This window comes from Cornus florida, unplaced genomic scaffold (genome assembly GCF_030987335.1).
Source record: "Cornus florida cultivar Cherokee Brave unplaced genomic scaffold, ASM3098733v1 CherokeeBrave_3.0.0_Hap2_Chr02, whole genome shotgun sequence".
Lineage (NCBI taxonomy): Eukaryota > Viridiplantae > Streptophyta > Magnoliopsida > Cornales > Cornaceae > Cornus > Cornus florida.
Window position 1 is genome coordinate 17,476,677 of NW_026775572.1, and position 22,373 is coordinate 17,499,049.

General features: G+C 35.8%; 1 protein-coding gene across 2 annotated transcripts; it reads right to left on the bottom strand.

Annotated features, from left to right (window-relative positions):
- Window positions 1–876: 876 nt before the first annotated feature.
- On the bottom strand, window positions 877–19,414 carry LOC132293968 (protein CHROMATIN REMODELING 35). Of its 2 annotated transcripts, none has more exons than XM_059791661.1 (7): window positions 19,342–19,414; window positions 18,893–18,976; window positions 16,414–16,952; window positions 13,689–13,883; window positions 7,872–8,021; window positions 1,284–3,055; window positions 877–1,198 (listed from the first exon to the last, which is right to left on the bottom strand). In XM_059791661.1, the coding sequence occupies exons 2-7, from the start codon at window positions 18,969–18,971 to the stop codon at window positions 1,195–1,197; spliced, it is 2,739 nt and encodes a 912-aa protein (XP_059647644.1). In that variant the 5' UTR covers window positions 18,972–18,976; window positions 19,342–19,414; the 3' UTR covers window positions 877–1,194. The 2 variants fall into 2 exon arrangements, with proteins under 2 accessions (XP_059647644.1, XP_059647643.1); XM_059791660.1 differs by having other exon boundaries at window positions 19,217–19,356.
- Window positions 19,415–22,373: the final 2,959 nt, after the last annotated feature.

Genomic DNA, 22,373 nt, shown 5'->3' on the forward strand with positions numbered 1-22,373 from the left:
ACCATATGCCATTGTTTCATGAATTAGGTTTCTAGGCTCCTAGCCCATCTCCAGGAAAAGGAATGACATATTATGTGCAAAGCATTTAAATCATGTAATCATTTTATTTTCAAAATGTGATTAAAATTGGGGCTCTACAGCCTCATACTTCTTCGTTCTTAACGAGCTTAACATACGGCAAAACCTAGTGCACAAGGCGCTCTCCATTGCGAGGTCTGGCCAACAAACCTACAGGCATGAGGTCTCTTTTTGATGGAACTTGATAGTTCAAAGCTACCTTGAATCTCAGAGAAATAGATAATACTATTTTCTGGAGGATCTCTAAGTCCTCGGGTAGTCAATCAGAAAAGGTGTCATGGAGATATACTGAAGCCATAAATTACCTGAAGAAAACTGTCTTGTACTGCTTCATCCTACAAGCATTTGTGGATTCCTACCAGCTCTAGTAAAGATGGGAAAAGAAGTATCAACACCAAATAAGCTGAAGACATAAAACTAAAGTGCTCCCGCAACAAAATGACTCTTTGAATCAAGCATCCGATCCCACTCACCCCATTGCAGTCCAAATACCAGAGTACTAAGGTCTGCTCTGAACACAGCCATTTAGTATCACATTCAAATATCAAATTCCAGTTCTTTTCCCCATATTCTTTTCCCAGTTAACTGGCAGCCTGTAGTCATGTTCAATTTTTTAGGGCTTCTAACCATCAACACAACAACGAAACCATTGTGAGAGAAAAAGCCCTCTCTACACAGACCATTATAATTTCTGTGATGCAAATTCACAAGGGATAACCAAATACAGATTGGTACAACCAATGTGACAAGAGAGAGTTTGTCCATCGAATCACAGAACAGTTTATCTTGCAAGCATGATTTTTCATAAAGTAAATATCTACAATTCAAAATTTGAAACTTGCATTTGTTTCCTATACAAAGGCAAGATCTATAAACACAGCTAATTCAGAAATAGTTACAGAACCCATTGTCAGCAATATTCACAAGATCCAGTGATCATCTTAGTTGGGGTTACAGTTTCAGGTTCATTCCCAACACACATCTAAAACCGACATAGTTACAAACCAACCTGCATACACTGCCTATGGGACTCCTTTCTCGGAACAAAATAAAGGTTTGCACGTCGGTTAGACAAAACTTTACATCTTACCCCTTGCCTCTGCACCATTTCCCCATTTATCTGAAAAAGTATCAAGTAAAGGTATTCACTAAGTCACTGTAAACCTATAAATTAAACATGCAAAAAATTATGAATTTTCACGAACCTTTTGAATAGGGCATTCACATCTTCATTCAACAACCCACTTTCCAGAAACGCATCACCAGAGTCCTTCACATCAACATTCTCAACATCAAAATTTTGGTCACCACAATACTCATTCCACTCAAACCACATTTTGGCAATGGATTCCTTCCTGAAGCAAGTGGAGTGGTCTTCCTCTTCAGGTGTGTTGGCAGCAACCAAGCGATAAGTATATACTTTCTTCTCCTGACCTGGTCTGTATGCACGACCTATTGCCTGACGGGTCACAGAGGGGTTAAGCGGAACATCCAAAATTATAATGCGTGATGCTCCCACCAAAGAAATTCCTTCCCCACATGCTTTTATGGACCCAAAGAAGACTCTAGCATCTGGGGACTTGTTGAAGTGTTCCATTGACTGCTCTCGGAACTCTGAGTTTGAGTCACCAGTAATCATAAAAATTTCCTTCCCAGGACTCCAACTCTTGTATTTCACTGCTAATCTCTCCAAAAACTTCAAGGGCAAGAGATACTGACTGAAAACCAACAGCTTCTCACCTGTTGACTCACATAAGCCCAACAGATTGTAAAAAAACTTGGCTTTGACTCCTTCCTTAATATCCAGCCTTTCTAACATCTCATCAATCTTGTCCTCATCAACTCTGTCCTTAACCGAAGAATTCTTTGTGAGGTATTTCAGCTGCGGGTGCACAGAAATTGCACTTCCATCAGAACTGATCTTGAATTTTCTCCCCAGCTTCTTCAGCTCATCAGCTTCATGCTTTTGTCTGGGGGCGAGATTAAGAAAGACGGTGAAGTCCACAAGTCCAGGTAGTTCATCAAGAAAATCCCCTTTGTAATAATGAAGAACCTTGCTTGTCATCTCCCGTAGATCTTTGATGACAGTCACCTTTGTCTTGAAATTTTCATCCTTCTGCAATGCATGCTCTACCAATTCAAAAAACGCATTCTCTTTACCCTTCTTGAAGTACTTTACATTATTTGATATTGTTACATAGCTGAGGATGCGCCTCCTAATAGCACGAGAAGTATCCAAGTACAAAAACTTGGGACGGATAAGATCTAAAATGTTGAAGACTTCCTTGACATGATTCTGATATAACGTGCCCGACAGAACAACTTTCCTCGGTGTCTGTACCTTCTTAAGGCAGTTCAATACATCAGTGTCCTCGTTTCTAGGAGTGTGACCTTCATCCAGTATAAGAATTGAAGGGCACGTCAACAATATCTCTTGACAGGAAGTAGCTGCCGGGCTGGTGTCATGGTCAGATATAATAGTAGAAAACTGCTTGTACCCCAAAAAAAGAATGCTCTTCTGCTCAACCCACTGTTTTAGCACAACCAGCTGTTGAGTTCGATTATCTGCTTTGACAGAGTAAAAATCAAGCAGTGGAATGTCCTCAACTTGCCATCTCAGAAATTCTTTCTTCCATGTGGGCAAGATCCCTTTTGGTAGTACAACCAGTGGTTTTGCAAAGGGATACTTCGCCAGGAAACTCTGCATAAAACTTATGATCATGAATGTCTTTCCAGATCCAGGAGCATGGGCCAAGATGCAACCACCCGGATTATCTGCCACCAAGTTACTAAGAAGAAAGTTGAAGCCCTCAATCTGATGAGGTTTCATTTGCTTACTGTGCCTAGGATGAGCAGCGATCTCTGTCACGATGAAATCCTGTCCTGGCAATTTAACTCCGTCATGAAGGGTTTCTGTTGGATCTCTATCTTTGGTATTTCGAACATCAGACCTGTATGTTCTTGTAGTCCTTGTGCCCTAAACAAAAAGGAAAATAGATCATATTGAGAAATTCCGATAGGAAAATAACAGAAAAGGCACCATGTTTTTTAAGGCCAATATGCTTCTTGGCTTGCTTTAAAATTCACATCATGAAAATACAGCAAGCTCGAGTAAATGAGGAAAGAGCAATTATAAGGTAATACCAATTCAAGACTCTGATTATTTAAAAATTGAGTCAACTACAGAGGAACTGTTACAGACACTAGTAAGTCAATAGATCCAACAGGGTCAAGCAGCTTCTTGAGTAGCCGTGAAAAGAAAAAACAATGTCCATTAAATTACATCACTATAACTCAAAAAAGTAAAAAGAATCTAGTGAGGATATAAAAGGAAAGATCGAGTCAGCACAAGTATAACATAATAAAAACAGACAAGCACAAGTAAACGATGAAATTATAACATTATAGCAAGTTATCAATATGAGTCACCCACAAAAGAACCGTTCAGAAGTATCATGAAAAGAGCAAGTATGATGATCCCAATAACACATGTTTGAACCAAAAGTAGTAGTATCACTCTTATATACAATTGTATAGGCAGCTATTAACTAATCATATTACATCAAGGCCAATCAGTTGGAATTATAGAGACTATTCATGAAAATAATGGAAAATCTTTAACCAGATTCAGGAGCAATTAGCATCAATTGCTTAAAGCCTTGAGGGAATAAACAATAAAAAAATTGATAATCAAACCAGCTTGGTAGTACAAGAGAAACGTTCAAGCTTGCCAGAACTCGGCTAAACATAGCCTCTAACGAATATGCTCAACTTGTGCTCTTTTAATGAGGCTTTCAAGCTCAGCTCAGCTCAGCTTGTTAAGCATGTATAGTGAACGGCGCAGTTCGCATCAGAAGTTAAAAGGATAAACCCAGTACACAAGGCTCCCACCATTGCAGGGTCTAGGGAAGATTTGATGAACGCAGCCTTCCATCCTTATACAAAGAGATTGTTTCTTTGTTTCGAACCCTTGACCTCCAGGTCATGATGGAACAACCTAACCATTGAACCAAGGCCTGCCCTTAATTTGTGTCAAAAGCTCCTGGGAACTTTGAACAAATATCAGAAACAGTACAAAAGCCTTACATAGCAAGGGATAAAGCACATCTTCAAAAAAGCTATCATATAATACTATTAATCTTACTGAAGAAGTACTTAAGGTCGGTTACAAAAGTGGTCTAACGGGCTAATCAGATGTAAGTGGTTGTCTATTTCATGCCCAACATGACTGGTGTAACAAATAGGCGCTTGCTCATTTACCAATAAGCTTAAGTTGTTAGGTAGTGTTGCATACTCACCCATTTATACTCCTTTCACTTTCCATCCAGATCCGATATAGGACAAATACCCCTTGTAACATTCTCCCACACCCAACTCGCAACGCCCTCGTTGCGGGTAGGCCACCCTACCTACCCGGGTGGCTCAACCGGACGCCTCCCGGGCAAGGCGCTTAGCGTGGCACCGGATCAAAGTCTGAGTTTGGCTCTGATACTAACTGTAACGGGTGAACGCTTGCCCATTTATTCAAAAGCTTAAGCTATTGGGGTAGCACTGCATACCCACCCATTTATACCTATTCACTTTTCCATCCAGATCCGATGTGGGACAAATACCCCTTGTAACAACTTGTCACTTCACCAAATCTAAATTTAGAGTGGTCCCAAAATACCATTGAAAAGCTCGAAGTTACAATTTATCCTACATTCAGATACCTAGACAAAAACTGAAAACTTTAAAACTAAAGGGTAAAAATATGTGGCAACTGGAAACAAGTACTGAGCTTTTACTTAGTTTAAGTATACCAATGATTTGTTTGAGATAAACTTGAGTTTGTACCAAGCTTGCATTCAAACTATAAATAAATTATAAAAAAAAAGGTAAAAAAGATAAAGATAAAGATAGGTTGAGTTACTGAGCATGCTCCAATGAGCTATTTTCAAGCCAAACCTGAGCAAAGTTTAGGTACTTTGGTTTGTTTTACAGCTCTATGTAGAATAAATACTAATTGCGAGTCTCAGCAGTTTCCACTTTCTGTTAACCAGTTAACTGTTTATTGCTTGAGAACGATCTCCTACCCTTTAATCCCACATACTAAAATATAACCCACAACTTCAATGCCATTTATGCTTATGCTTTGTTATAAAATCATTCTCATTGGATTATTGTAACTACAGGTATTGGTTTCCTCAAGCAAATAAGCCGTTATACCCTAAGTCACATAGCAGGAACGAGAGTGGCAACCAGAACAAGGGCAGGAGAGGTCATTAAAGTCTAAAATATTTCAAGTCCAGCAGCGTCTCTAGAGCATGTATGTACCTATATTTATCCAACGTAGTATATGATTATATTAGTTGATTATATCACAGTTTTGTCTAGTTTTTGCCCAACCGCATGATGTCAACGATGGCCCACTTAAAGCAATCACTCGCTGGAGCTTCTCCTACACGGCTCAGCTCCACTCTAGAGAGGAACTGTCTCCAATCTGCAATTCAGAAAAACGAATCTACCCCTACACAGGCTCAGCTCCACTCTAGCAAGGAATTGTCTCCAATCTGCAATTCAGAAAAACGAATCTACCCCTTACCTGATCAATTCTTCCTTTATGGTTGTTCTCCCCTGTAGCTGTCCAAACTCTTGTTCTTCGATTGTGTAAACATGTTATCCTCGAAGCTTTTGGGTTATTGAATCAACATTCAATATATAATTCCATGAAATGCAAGTATGCAAGACGACAGAAATAAGAAAATATGCTCTTGGAGATGCTCTTATGCTTTCTAAGACCACTAGATGGCTCTATTAGTCTTCAAGATTTTCGTTTAGGCTTTGAGGGTGTTTAGATAGCTTTTTGAGTAAGAACAATTAGGGTTTTAAATTTTAAAACGGATTATGAAACAAAATCCAAAGGGTTAGATCAAACCAGGACAGCATGCACAGATCGGTAGGCTCGATCAATCAATTTCTCTGCTCAAACAAAACCTTAGCTGTTCAATCTTAAACAGCTTGTATGAATTCAAATCATGAATGCACTGCAATCTAAATATGATAGGTACTATGGTTAAACATAAGTCCTACTTTAATTGTGATACTTGTGAGCTGTAGCCAACTTTATAACATTTTTGAAACTGTTGAATTAACTTCATTTTAACCGTTGATACAATGGTGTCACCAAACGCTAACTAACTTTTGGAAAGAGTCGAAAGACAAATAAACTGAGAATTTAAATTACAGACTGTGTCTCATACCAAAAGTTGCTAACCAAAGTCCTAATAATCTAACAAATTGAGGGGGTTGGGAATGGTGGACCAGATACAAATTCCTTTTTTTTGGTTTTTATAGGTAAGTATACCCACTGCATGCTCCCATTAGGTCTTGAACCCTCAACCTCTCCTTTGGGAGAGGTTGGTCATAGCACGCACACTACTTAACTTTTGCATTATTTCATAATTTGGCTGCTCTCAAGACTCTAACCCAAGCTTAAGAGACCAAGCATTTTACCAATGCAATGCAGCAAGCAATAGTCCCTTCTTCCACTATAAAGTATACACATAATGCCACTTCCCTTGCCACTTCCCTTCTAGGCAAACAACTGTTCCTCTTCTAACCGATGCATCTTCGGATCAACGTTGCATATGACCATACCACCTAAAGTCTTACTTTCTCTAATTTTATCATTAATAGGCGCTATCCTAGCTTTCCCCTCACTTGCTAAACACTATGCTTAATGTCTCTAGCTAAGAAATTAATATTTAAAGTAAGAGGTCGTGTTAGAAATAATGGAGAATTTATACAAGTATAGTATTCTTAACTAGATATCATAACTCCATCAAAGAGATGGAAATTTCATCGCGGTATACTGAGACAACCCAGCTAGCCATAGGGATAGAATAATCTAAAAGTTGTGACACTATTGATTCAGATTGCTCGACACATGAAAAAATTCCTGAATCAACCAAGACAAAAGCCAGCTTAACCAAAACCTACCAACCTAGTGACTCAATTTGACACTAGTGTCTCAAGGCATCAAAAGAATCTACTAAACAAGCCAATTTAGTAACTAGGTCTTTGGACAAGGAAAAACTAATAGGTACTTTTTCTTTTCTTCTATAAATTTTTTTTTTTAAAAAAAAAAAAATAAAGTTAAGTAGTTATTCACAATGCGACAAAAATATATCACAACACTCATAGCAAAGACACAATCCTCAGAAGTTTTCAGTTTTAAGAAAGCAAAATGCCAAGCAATGATGGTATGATCTTAAACTGAAAAGGCTACTTCAGGTCCACATCCCACTATGAGGGATAGCATTTTCTGACCGTTGATATACCATGTTCATCTAACCCATCTTCTTTTATAACCTTCAAGTTCTTATTCAGCTAGCAAATTCATAACAATTTGGTATGTTGGGGAAAGAAAGACAAAAGCATTAAACAGTATATAACGACGAGTAGAATATTCCTAGCATCTTTCAAAAATCCAATTTAAAGCATCTAAACTTCACAACTTGGGTAGCACTTCTCCAGATTCATGACAAAAAACCTAAAAGGGTCATCACATTCTGAGGGTGTCGGGAGACGTGTATCGGTAAAAAACTAACCATGAGCATAATTTGCACAAAGTGGCTGTCTCAGACTCAAACCAGCATTCTCATGCTTGGAAGCCCGAGTTTTTACAACACCACCAAGCAATTACCATTTTCCATGACAATAACATCATAATAATAATAATAATAATTATTATTATTATTATTAAATTAAAAAACTGATAAACAAAAAAATTCAGTTGAGAAAACTCATACCTTTGTGTACTCAATTATGGTTTCAATTCCTTTCTGAATGACCCCACAAATGCGACAAACATAACCAAGATCATCTTTCAGGACAAAAGAATGCTCACATTCCTCTCCATCCTCTCTTATGTATCCAGAAGAAGGATCTTCGGCAGCATCCTAACAGAACAGCATAGTGAGTAAATCTTAATACATGCAGTTTTAGAAAATCAAAAAACTTAAACAGACACACAAATTATTAAAGTCAAGCATGAACAGTTCTAATATACAATATAACACTTTCAGTATTGTAGAAAAACATGTAGGAAAAACAAAATTTCCAAAGATTTTAAAGAAAATAACTTAATGGTGCAACTAGTCTAGATTAATGAGTACTTATGCTACGTTTGGTGTGCATGAATGGAATGGAATGAAACTTGGAATGGAATGGGAATGAGAATGGAATGGAATGAGTATTACCATTCTAATGTTTGGTGTAATACTGTGAATCGTTATGGAATGGAATGATTATTACCATTCTATTGTTTGGTTGAGTATCATTAAATCTGGAAGGGAATACATTTTCTCAAAAATGCCCTTTTCATTGGAGGAAAGAATAATAAAAAAAATTATAACTAAACCAACTCACCATGATTGAATATTTAACCTAAAAAGTTGATGTAAAGGCTAAAAAATACAAGAACTTGCTGGAAGGAATGAATAAAGAATACATATATATTCTTTATACCCCTTTTTTTAATTTTTTTTTAAAATTTTTTTATTGTAGATTTCTAATCGAGCAAGGTTCTTCAATCATCCAACGATGAACTTAACTAAGAGTCCAAAAGTCAAACAAGTCCACTTTTGGTTCCAGATGATTACACAAATGTTTCAACACAAAGATACAAAAATAATATAAAATAAAATTAAAAAATAATAATAATAAAAAAGAAAAATAAAAAAGTGATATACTCAAAAGATAAAAGAGATTTAATACCTACTTATCAAAAATAAATAAACAAAGAAATTAATACTTGCAATTTGGTTGAAAGTCCTGCAACTTTTTGTTGATGGCAACTCTGCGTATATTCAGAAGAGAGGGAAGATGAAAGATTTTTACCACGTCTAATAAAAAAATCGATAAACATGAAAAATGGAATGTGAAAGATTTTTGGTGAATGCGAAATATTTTTGCCTTATTGGAATGTGATTAAAGGCTTATTGGGAATATTACAAAAATATTTTATCTTACTATGGAATGGAATGGCCATTCCATAGGTTTACAAATGGAATGGATTTTCATTCCCTGGAATGGATTTTCATTCCATTGGAATGAGTATTCCATTCCATTCCTGCGCACCAAACAACTGAATGGTTGGAATGAGTATTCCATTCTATTTCATTCCTGCACACCAAACGTAGCCTTATAGTACAAGAAACCATCTTACAAGTTTATAATGTGCATGAGCTTTTAAACAGCTGTTCCTGGTTCCTACATGACCCTCAAACTTAGGTGCTCTCAGTTCAACTATTGCTGCTGTAAATGCAAATCATCACCAATAAGTAAGTAATCCGTTCCTTAAGAGAGCATAAGCTCAGACACAGTCACACTCATATCACAAGCCAAAAGGAAGCACCTGATTAGAAAAATAAAAGATCTACATCATCAAAGTCTATGATACACAACGCAATACACATCATGTATCATGACTGAAATCATAAAATATTTTCCAATTTTATCACATTGCAAAGTATCAGACAACAAATAGTACCAAATCAACAATTACTGTGCAACAAATATCTTCTTCTTCTTCATATGACTATATCAACAAATATTTCCCATCAGACTTGTCGTGTTTGTAATTACATTTTTGTCCTTATTATTATTATTATTATTATTATTATATATATGTGTGTGTGGATGTATATATATTGTATTTTATTGCAATAAACATGTCTTCCAAGGGTAGAATTGTAATTTGAAAGTTACAAAATTGATGACATCAGCTTAAGAGAGTATAAGCTCAGACAGTGTCACACTCATATCACAAGCCAAAAGGAAGCACCTGATTAGAAAAATAAAAGATCTACATCATCAAAGTCTATGATAAGCAATACACATCATGTATCATGACTGAAATCAAAAAATATTTTCCAATTTTATCACGTTGCAAAGTATCATACAACACCAGATCGTACCAAATCAACAAATATCTTCTTCTTCATATGAATGAAATCAACAAATATTTCCCATCAGACTTTTCGTGTTTGTAATTACATTTTTGTCCTTATTTTATTTTATATATATATATATATATATATATATATATATATATATATATATTGTATTTTATTGCAATTAACATGTCTTCCAAGGTAGAATTGTAATTTGAAAGTTAAAAAATTGATGACATCAGCATTTTTTGTCGTTGATCATAAACAAAGGGGAGGTATGTGGTTACTTATATACAAATCTCAAGAGAGGTAAATGTAATTTGACAAACAAGAAGGATTGAGAGGCTTCAGAGGAATTTTCTATGGGGTGGATTACAAGGAGAATTTAAGTATCATCTTGTTCGTTGAGAGCAGGTTTGTAGGCCGACTCAGGCCGGAGGCCTAGGGATAAGGAGGTTGGAGCCATTTAACAGGCCTTCCATGGTAAATGGTTGTGGAGATTTGGAGTGGAACGTCATAGGTTGTGGAGGAGGGTTATTTTTGTGCCGGTTTGGGGAAGAAACGGGAGGTGGTGCTCGTGTTTGGTGAGGATTCCTGCTAGTGTCGGAGTTTGAAAATCCATTAGGAAAGAAAGGATGGAATGAGTTCTCCAAACACATCAGATTCAGAGTTCAGGATGGTAGGGATGAGAGGTTTTGGGAGGATCTTTGGTGTGGTGATTACCCTTGCTTGTTCATTTGCCAGATTGTTTAGGATTGCTATTGATAGGCATGCCTCGGTTGCTAACTGCTATCAGCTTGATAGCAGGAGGTTGATTTGGGATGTGCAGTTTGTGCGAGCGTTTCTGGATTGCGAGTTGGACGATATTTGCGGGTTGTTAGATTGTTTGTCTTGGCATGAGACCCGTGGCGGAGATAGAGATTCACTTGTTTGGGTGCCTACTTCTCGGGAAATGTTTGAAGTGAGATCATTTTTCCGATGCCTCTTAGATACTACAGAGATTATGTTTCCGTGGAAAACAGCGTGTAGATCTAAGGTGCCGCTCAAAGTGGCGTTCTTTACTTGGACAGTGGTGTGGGGTAAGATCTTGATGCTTGATAATTTGAGGAGGCAAAGATAAATCACAGTTAACTGGTGCTGTATGTGTAAATGCAATGCGGAATCGGTGGATCATCTTCTTTTGCATTGTCCAGTGGCTTTGGACTGTTGGTGTCTTTTGCTAGGAATGTTTGGGGTTTCGCGGGTAATGCCTCGATCTGCGAGAGGATTGATGGAGGCTTGGAAAGGGTGTTATGTGGGAGGTCATGCTCGTGTGTTTTGGAGGATTGCGCCCTTGTGTTTATGGTGGTGTTTGTGGAGGGAGCGGAATAATAGATCCTTTGAAGGAAAGGAATCCTCGATTGTTGTTATTAAGTCAGCTTTTATTACATCTTTATGTTTTTGGGGTTCGGGTAGGCTTTGTTCCTCCCTGGAGATGATTGATTTTATTTCTTCTTTGGGACCATAGGATCCCTTTGTTGTTTTTGGGACACGTTCCCCTTTGAACGTTTTTTTGAATGAATTTGTTTAATTATCAAAAAAAAAAAAAAAAAAAATTGACAACCAAGAAGGGAGGTCAGTGTATATTGAAATTCAAGGAAGGTCTATGTAATTTTCCCTAAATATTTTAATGAGTTTGCATGCCTAAGCTTTGACTTGAGCCTAAAAAATGTTCAAACTAATCCATTTATATATTTCCAAGCACAAGTTTGTTTGAGCCTATCGTCCCCTATTGAACGCCTTTTTTTATTTATTATTACTTATCAAAAAAAAAAAGTTTGTTTGAGCCTATCAAGCTTGTACATAGACAATTTCACACACTATCTTTTTATTAAATTCTAGCATATTTACCATTGTAGTTCCCTCAACTGAGGGGGTGGGAAAACTGGGCTTACTACATACCTAATTGTCAACATTAATTCTACAAAATATGACTTCCCCCAGACTTAGACCTGCATTATCATGCTTGGCTGCCGAGCTCTATTCACTCACCAAGTAATGCTTTTATTTAGCACCACAAGTACAAATAAGTGTTTTATAATTTTACAACATGCTAAAAACTTGCTTCAATGTTGCTCATAGTTTATTAGTTTTACGTACTAATCAACTACTTCTACTATTTTTTATTTACGCAAGTGCTATAAAGGACCTGACTACTATTACAATAAATTTCACTACTTGGAACAACCAATGTTTGGTGTTGTTCAAGGTTGCAAGTAATGAAGCTTGGAACAAATATTCAAGCTTCTTCCATGTAGCTGGTGTACAAAATGAAAGGAGTTCCTTAACAAGACAAACAAGAGCTGTTTGCGAGCAACTCATTTTACTTGAAATTCCATATTCTATAGCAAGTTCTAATAGATGGCTCAGTTTTTAGTTTTAGTCAACTGACCTCTTGTTCATATGTACTTGGGTGTCATCCTTTCTCATCATCACCGTGGGTCCCGGTTTATTAAGGGTGTTGGGAAGGGATGGACTGAAGTACCATTTTTACTCCTCGCCTTTCCCCATCAACTCCTCCATATAATTCTTTTCCAGATTTAAAACTTACAGCTTTGACCCAAATCAAATTCTTTATTTATTTACGGGCAAAGTGAGAAAAACACCCCTAATGTTTACATTTTGGGCAAATAACACCCCCATCCTTTATGTTTTGTATATAAGTCCGTGAAGTTTGAAAAAATGAGCAAAGAAGGGCTCGAGGTCACTGTTTCGTTAAAAATTTAGTCATGTGTATTGCACAAGACATTTTTAAGGTATAAAATGCCGAAAACAAACTTTTCTCTTCCGATAATGCCCTTATATATATATATATATGTATATAGGAACTTATAAACCCTAATTTAGTATAGCAGTCCATAACGTGGAAGTGGTGGAATCAGTGAACCAAGCCCTTCATCTAATGCTTCTATTGGAAAGGATCCATTACTTTTGCAGGTGACCCGGAAATTGAATGTTAGGGATTTTTTTAGAATGTATAGGGGGTTATACACTCTATATGCATACCATAGGGGTGTTTTTGCTCGCAACCCATTATTAATTTATTTGATAAGTGAACCAAAGAAAATTCTTAAAATGTTCCTACTGAATTTAATACAGACCACACCTCAAATCCACTTAATAGCCTCAACAAAGAAATCATGTTTTAAGAAGAAACACTCTTCTAGGTCTTCAATTTTCCTACCAACTGCCCTGTTTGACAAATATCTGACTAAGAAATGTGTTTCTTTTCAAAGTAGAGAATGCAAAAATGTACATGTTCGAAAATAATAAAACAGAAGTATCTATTTTTTAAGAGTTTTTTGTATCACTATGCAATATAATTAAGTTAATAAAGTATGAAAGATTGCCTGAATCACCACAAGTTTGGCAACTTGAAAGTGGAAACAAAAAATTATATCAGAGATTCCAACCACAACCACTAACTATGGTGTTGACATTGAAAGATACAGCATCCCTCTTTGTGTTCCACAAATATATGTAAATGATATCAAAAACAAAAAGATTGGCAAAATATACAAATAAAATGAACAACTATATAAGCTCTTTCACCCTTCAAAAAGAGTCTGAATGAATATATGACAAAGAAATAATTTCCAACTACTACTACAGAATCAATCAAAAAAAGAATACCTTGGAACATTCTAATGCAAAATTCATCTCCATCCAGATATCACCCAAACCATCATCAGCTTGGTGATTAGTTTCCTCAGTTTCCATATCATCCTCTACACCAACATAAACACCTTTATCTTTCCCTGGTTTAGTTTCCCCATGAAACCTTGCATCTTCCTCTCCCAAAGTTTGGGTTTGAGCAATATCACCATCCTGAATATGGCAGTTGTATCAACCAATTTGCAGACAAAAAATTAAAATAATAATAATAATAATAATAGAACATATTAGAGTAGAACTGTAATTAAAACAATAACGTTGGAAGAAAAGCGTATTCATAGTCACTATTGATACTAACTTTATATGGTAATAACTCCCACCCCAATGGAACTGTATAAAAATAAAATTCATTAAAATTTTGAGATATAAAGAAAAGAAAATCGAAGCAATGACAAGGACATCTCAAGCGGTGCATTTCTTTCATTTTCAGTGGTAATTTAAACCAAGCAGCAGAGATTTCAATTAAAAAACAAGTTACAATTAGGCATTTGTCTAATCATGGACGCCCTGAGGAAGTGAAGATTGTTTTTCTCCAGCTCAGTTTGGTATTTCCAGTCAAGCTTGCACTTGGCTCAACTCAAAAATAATAATAATAATATATTTTTTTATAAAATAATAATAATAATAAATAAATAAATAATAAAACATTCTATACATAGTATGTACATCTATATATGTACATACAACACATAAACATATAGATGAAATATAATCCAATATCTATATGCGCACAGATACAAAGTCACATAAAAACATGTGCACAAACTAGAATCAGAAGAAAAAATTTAGCATACCACAAAAGTAAGATGACAGATATCTTACAGACGATTGGAGGGTGATGCATCTTTCAGACGATCTAAGTTTGGTGGCAGCAACAATGGTTGCCAATGAACACCAGCCCAAACGGTTGGAAAGACGACATAGAGTAGATGGGAAATGAAAGAAAGGGAGAAAAATAAGGCAGGTGAGAGAGATGAGAAATAAAGATGATAAGACTCGTAGAATTGGAGAGTGTGACCAGAGATGTAAGAGAGATGAGTAAGAGATGGTGAGAGACTGATAGAGCAGATTGATAAATGTAGCAGACTCGAAAATTCCATTACTATTTTCTGCCCAGGTCAATTTGCTCTCCAAAAATTCCATCAATACTTTTTGTTTTTCTGTCCCTACATTACCTTTTTTCTCCCAAATTTTTTTCCCGATTCCTTCTCATCAATGCCTCATCAGCTTCCTCCTCCCTGTTTTTCTACTGCTCAATTTTTCACAAATATAATTCAGTTTCATAAAATTCCAGTAGGTATAAAAAAAAAATCTTCGGAAGAACGGTGGCATTCAGTTTCTGATTTATGCTGATGTGAACAGTGGTTAGATTTGAAGGAATGGTGGCTAACTGTGTATAAATTAGTGGTATAAATGGGATCAACAAAGCAAAAACAGGCAAACATGTACAAAGATTTTGAAGAAAATAACTTAATATTGCAATTAGTCTACCAGCAAACGTCATATAAAAGTCAGAGAAGAAAAAAGCTGCTAAATATAGCCTAGTGAAAATTGATAATACAAGAAACCATCTTACAAGTTTATAACGTGCATGAGCAAAACTATATACTGATAGTACAAGAAACCATGTTTACAAGTTTTATGCTAATGTGAACAGTGGTTAGATTTGAAGGAATGGCGGCAAACCGTGTAGAAATTAGTGGTAGAAATGGGATCAGCAAATCAAAAACAGGCAAACATGTACAAAGATTTTGAAGAAAATAACTTAATATTGCAATTAGCCTACCAGCAAACGTCATATAAAAGTCAAAGAAGAAAAAAGCTGCTAAATCTAGACTAGTGAATGATGATAGTAAAAGAAACCATCTTACAAGTTTATAACATGCATAAGTAAAACTACATATCTGTAACTGGTTCCTACATGGCCCTCAGACTTGGGTGCTCTCAGTTCAAGAATTGCTGCTCCAAACACAAATCTATCACTAATTTGCCACATAATCTTAGTAGTGGATGATTCAGTATTATTTGAATTCTTTTAAATAAAGAACTAAGCTTTGTTGTAAAGAAAGTGGTATGTGTTTTCTTGGAACAATTCAAGCTACACCAAGAAGAGGTTGCTCTATAATTATTACACGTACAAGAAATTTATTTGAAGGACAAAATATCAGAAAACCAAAAGATTGAATTTTTATAAATCAACTCATCGAGAGAGAGAGAGAGAGAGAGAGAGAGAGAGAGAAGAAGAAGCAGACAACTAAGATTTTAAAAAGCACACCTATGAAACTGAAAATTGACTTTTAATTGCAAAGAGTCCAGATTACATATTTCGGGACTCTTCCGCACCGTTTTAAATGGCATATAGTACATTGCAGTTGTCGTAATACATTATCAACCCATTCTTTTAGCACTTTATGCAAACCCAAAATTTGATACCTAAAGTAGGATTACAAGTCTAACCTGTAATGCTAATAACTATCTCAAAAAAAGACCATTCTTTTGGGAAAAAAATCCACAAAAAGGTGATGTTAAAACTTAACACACAGATTTCGGTTTTTTTATAAAAAAAAATATGTCCACAGAAAGGTCAACGTTAAAACAGATTACAACAGTGTCAAATATTCTTCATTTTAATCATTAACTATTGAGACCTGCAACTCTAATTACAAATGTGGGAAATACTTACAAAAATTTCCTTCATCCGGAATCCAATGGCGGGGGCTGGCCTCCTCAAGACGACCTCCTGATATGGTTGAAAAGATCTCTGATTTCCAGTTTCTTCATCCGAATCAAGAACTTGAACTTGTAAGCCTACATTCGGAACATCTTTTGCATCATTATCATCATTATCGTCCTCTATTACAATCAGCTCCTGATGTGCCGAAGGACAAGCAGTCTGCTTCACTTTTGATGCCTTTTTATTGGGACTACTCTCTGAGTCTGAGCACATACCTTGCAGTTTTGGGTAAACTGCAAAGTAGGAATTTGCCAGCAGCATTCTCCGAGCCAGAAGGTCTTCAATCTCTTTTGTCACACTTCCGAATTTACCACTATCTAGCCCCTCCAGCAGATTTGGTATTGCAAATGGATCAGTATAGTCAGTATCTTTTGAATCCATTCTTTGTTTCTTCCTTTCAGATCCATTGCAATAACCAGAAAAACCCGCATTACTGTACCCTCCTTTAGAGAGTAATTTCATCCTTTTACGCCCCTGAGTATATATATCTGTTTTAAAAAATGAAAAGTTAAATTTAAACCAGAATATACAAAGGGAACATATGTTTACTAGTCATGCAAAAGTTATCCATGGTCAATTCAAGTACATCTAAACTCAACATGGGGGATGGTAATAATGATTGTTAGAGCACAACATAAAACAAAGGTCGATAATTCTACGGGATTAAATTGTTTTAGAGCAAATATGGTGAAGCCCACGAATGCAAATCACCCCATTTGGGCCATTTGCACTTTTTAAAGAATAATGCTTGTCTTAGGCCGTATAAGAAGAAACTCCCTTCTTATGATGAGGTGGCCCAATAAAATATCTACAAGTATTAAAGTTTTAAAAGAAAAAAAAATGACGATCACATAGAATTAAAAACTGATCCACCTTCCTCTCTCTTTCCATCTCGTCATCAGTATTTCCTGGGGCAACAAGAAATTGAAGGAGATGAGGGGAAATTGTGAAACTATAACATCAAAATATAATAGATATCAAAAGGGTTCCAATTTAAATAGGTTGTATATTGGTGTTGATCAGATTTGGCGCATGATGGGTCTTTCTCTATTGACAGAGATGTTGGGAATCAATATCGTCTCTCTCCATTGAGAGTATCATATCCCAAGAACGAACCCATAAATTGTAGGCGAGGACTTGGTCTTGAGTTTGGCAACTAAAAATGATTGTTGGGATTGATTGAAATCAAGATGTGGGTTTGTTGTAAAAGAAGATGATAATGGAAGGAAATGAATTACATACACGTGCAGTGGATTTTATTTTTATTTTTTCCTGATCATATGGTGGATTTGGTGAAAGGATATGGGTTTTAAAACTCTAGGTGGCCATGGGCGGACATTGGAGGTGGCAGCCATGGACAGACATATATATATATATATAGATATATATACACACACATATATATATGTATATATATATATGTATTTGTATATAGATAGCTGCGTGAGAGAGAAAGAGGGGATGATCAGTTTCTATTCCCTATACTCATAAAAAAAATTTATTTTAAAATTTTAACACTTGTTGATGTTTTATTGGGCCACCTCATCATAAGAAGGGAGTTCCTTCTTATGCGGCCTGAGGCAAGCATTGTTCCTTTTTAAATGTATTAAAATGACTCAGCAGTAGAGCAATTTGGGCCAACCACGAGGGCAACGGTAAAAACAACAAAAAATACCATTCAGTACAGCTTCAAGGTCCCCTGTAAATCTGTAATACGAACGAAAGATATATATTCACTAACTATAAAATGTTATGTATGCATTACATGGCGTATTAAGCATGTTGCATAGCCTCCCTACCCTTACCAAAATTTCAAATCAAACAAAATGTTGCTTGATATGCACATGGAACTTGAACTTATCAAGAACTCAGAACTTTGATTTCTAAAGAAGAGGAAACCGAAGTTTATTTCTAAAATTTTATTTAATAGATATATAAATAAGGAATGACCCAAGTAGAACAAACACGAACATCGAGCCGAGGATATGATATGGCATGATACAACGTGGATCTGCTGAAATCCTAAAAAAGTAGGACAAGGCCAACACAATAACAAATCCAAAAAATGTTCTACATCAGAATAAATTATGTATACGATAAATTTCTATTAAACAACAATAACAAGCAACAGTGGTAGAGATATGCCCACAACAAAACACAACCATGTGACTACCAATTGAACCCCAACCAACATAGGTGCATAAGCAAATACGTATAAACACCCCAAAACAAAAACTAGAACATGTGTAATGATCATTATAAGAGTGTTGGCTATAAGCATGTAATACACATGTATATAGAAAAGTGGGAAAAAAAACAAAACAAAATTTCAACTAATATGAACAATAAAGCAATTAAAAAATAAAATTCATATAGAAATATGTCTACACGTAATGCGTGCATAAAAATGTAGCGAGAGAGAGTATACCAGTGGGACTACAGGACCGAAACGTTGTTGGTCCAGATGGGGTTGCGTAATTGTTCGACCAGCCTCTTGGTGACTCCATGATCACTAATTTCATCAAACACAAGAGAATAACAAACACGTATGGAGTTGATTATTTCATCATCAGACAAAAATAAAACACAAAATAAAGAAACAAACATTTAACATCAAAACTTGTACGGCTTAAACAACATAACTCTTCATGCTATAAACATTTCTCAATCGTCGTCGAAAACCCCGTTTCGCGCACGAACAAAAACCCTAAAATCTAAATTTCTCAAAAAACCCTATATTCACATTGCTCACCTTGTTAACAACGGCGATGTAACTCCCTCCTCCTCCTCCTCCTCCTCCTCCTCCACTCTGAGAGAGGAATTTTAGAGAGAGAAAGAGATGAGAATAGAGAGAGAGAGAGGACTGCAGCAGCTTACCTCCACTGGTAGCTTTATGAGGGCTAATTTGGCGGTGAAGAGTTACAGAGTGCGCATAAACTGTATCGCATTGTGGGAATTATTGTGCGTATAGTACTCGTACCCTAATTCATGATCGGACGGAATTAGATTCCACGTGGATGTGGTGGAATGGGTCTAGGGTTGAGGTGTCTCAATGAGGTTTACGGAAGCGATAGGCGTTGCCGCAGATGATATATACTCTTGGGCAAGCGTAGGGAAGAAAGTAGTGCGCCTAATTCTGTCGCTCTGGTGAGGGTTCGATCGGTGATTGGTTGCACATTCACCGAGGCATTTATTCTCTTAAACTACGTTTTTTGGAAATCCAAATATCTATTAAGGTGGAAAAAATATTTATTAAGGAGTTATAAAGAAAGATAACCAACAAATTAATTCTAAGATTATAGTATTTAGTTTATCATATATTTTTAAAATTAATGCATCATATTGATTCAATGTAAAAATTAGAAAAATGATAAAAAAAAAAAAATTATGGATTTTTTAAATGACTCATGTAGCCATCATTGCACTTTTAAATGAGAGATTTTATTATTTTACATTTTTTTTTTGACAAAAATTTATTTAGGAACTACTATTTTATTTCCAGTTATATATAGGTTATTAATGACAACCAAACCAATTTTTTAATTACTTGGAGTTAGTTGCAAGAATCCTATGTTCGTATTCAGCTCTGTTTAAGGTCACATGCTAATATATATATGATAAAGTGTAATATATATATATATATATATATATAATACTCTTAACTAAGTTCAAATTTACAAATAACTATATTTTTGTCACAATGCCTTCATTAAATGACCATAAGGTTATTTCTTATGAAATTACATTTAATTCTTTTTTCTTATTAAAACAAGTTATGAAAAAAAAAAAAAAAAATCATACTAATTTTATGACATATTCTCCATTAAATATGTATAAAGTTACCTTTAATTCTAGAAATTAATTTTTTAAATAAAAAATGTATGTAGAAAATTTTAAAACACTTTAATAATTTTTTAATTTTGTCTGAATATATTGCATGAAAAGAAAAAAAAAAAAAAACGTATTTTTTACTCAAGTAATTTAATAAATTTTCATGAATATACTATATAAAAAGAATTTGTTTGTATAGTAAAAATTTTCAAACCGAGTATAAAAAGTTTTATTATAAATAGTAAAAAATTAATAATAAGTTAATTATTTAATAAAATGATAGTTGTAATGTGTGACGACCCTGATTTTTAAGCCAGCGTGTCCTGTGATGAAGCGTAAGGATGATCCGATAACGGATCCGAATGCGAAAGTAAAAATAGAAAATAAGACTCTAAGAAGTCAAAGTGACCTTCCATGAGATCGTGGAACTCAACAAGAACTGATGCGGAAGCAAAAGATCGAAAATATGACAAATAAGCCCCTAGGGGCAAAATAGTCATTTTCAAAAACTGTAGATTCGAGTGCCACCGAACACACTGCTGGAAGGACAACGAAAAACTAATCAAGATGGACTCAAGAATCGTATGATTCGGAGTCCGAACGAAGGAGAAACGGCATGACGAAGAAAAACGAGCACTTAAAGCAAAAAGGGTAAACTGGTAATTATCCAGGAAGAACCGAGTACAACCGAGCACACCGTTGGAAAGACAGTGAAAAATTAGTCAAGTTAAAAAAAAAATTCACTTGAATCGGAGTCCGAACGAAGGAGAAAAGCCCAAAAGAAGATTTGACGTCGCGGAGGCCCGACAAGGGGCCATGACAGCCCCCATGCACGCCTATGCGCTCACCCATGCACGCCGCGCGCGCGCTGGGTGCACACATGGCTGCCAATAGCAGCCCAAAAGCTGCTATGTGATTTTTTTCAAAAAAAAAGACAAAACAGAGGCTGAATTTAGAGACCTAGATGAATTTTTTTGCAAAAACACAAAGAAGAAACCCTCCTCAAAATTGAGTTTCCTACATGACTAGCGAGAGAATTAAAAAAAAAAACGCAATATAGAATACCCGAAATGCCCCTCCATGAAATCTGGTCATGGAGGTCCAAAAAACTGCTATTTTGAAAACTGAGAACTGAACTTCGTAGGCTATTTTCGATGCCAAGACAACATTTTTTGGAAAAACACGGAAAAGAAACCCCCCCTAAAATCATGTTTTCTATTCAACCATATTGAAAGAAGAAAATAAAACCACCGTGAAAAGTCTATAATGCCCCTAGATCAGAATATGCAAAAAAAGTACGAAATGAATTCACAAGAGGCTCAAAATACAAACGATAAGGTTTTGCCCGGAAACGACCATGCACGCAAACGTAACTTACCTATATGGACATGCTACAATGGTCCACGACTTAAAAATATAGCTGATGCAAAATTCGACCCCCCAACGGGCAAAAAGGCAAAAATGAAACTTGGAATGAAAACTTGGAATCCAAAAATACAAAACGGGGTCAAATGATCGTTTGGCCCTTGGCCACACTTCAAACATGGTTTATAAGACCCTATGAAAGAATGAAAACGGAATTCCCACACCCGATTCAACTATGGTGAACCAATGACTTGCGATTTTTCAAGTTTTTCATAACATTTCATGAAGTTAAAAAGTTGCATAAAATACAATATACATGTCATTGGCCTCCGGCCTCATCTCATACATATCAAATATATTGAAAGGAGTGCACTTATGTACACATTACATACATGGAATCAAATATACATATTTTGACATATAAGTCTACAAAATGACATTTCATGCTAACATTTGCATGAAATGGAAACTTGAAAGCTACACGACATCCGAGGAATGCTAGGCTTCACGAACCAAGTCTTCGTACCTGAAATATACCCCAGTATCGTAGGGGTGAGTAACATAAAGCTACTCGTAGGAGATGAGCATGCATCGACCTAGCATTTTACAAATTTATCACCTTAAGGTGAAACATGTTAAAGGGGCTCATGCCACCTAACGTCTATGTCCAAGTGAGACTCAGGGAGCATCCTAAGCTACCATAGAGTCTAAGC

Excerpts from the sequence above, each read along its gene's own strand:
- LOC132293968 (XM_059791661.1), bottom strand. The coding sequence starts at position 18,971 with ATGGAGTCACCAAGAGGCTGGTCGAACAATTACGCAACCCCATCTGGA. Across the intron at positions 16,953-18,892 it reads TCGGTCCTGTAGTCCCACTG|ATATATATACTCAGGGGCGT; the intron begins GTATACTCTCTC and ends TTTTTAAAACAG. Across the intron at positions 3,056-7,871 it reads CCATAATTGAGTACACAAAG|GGCACAAGGACTACAAGAAC; the intron begins GTATGAGTTTTC and ends CTTTTTGTTTAG.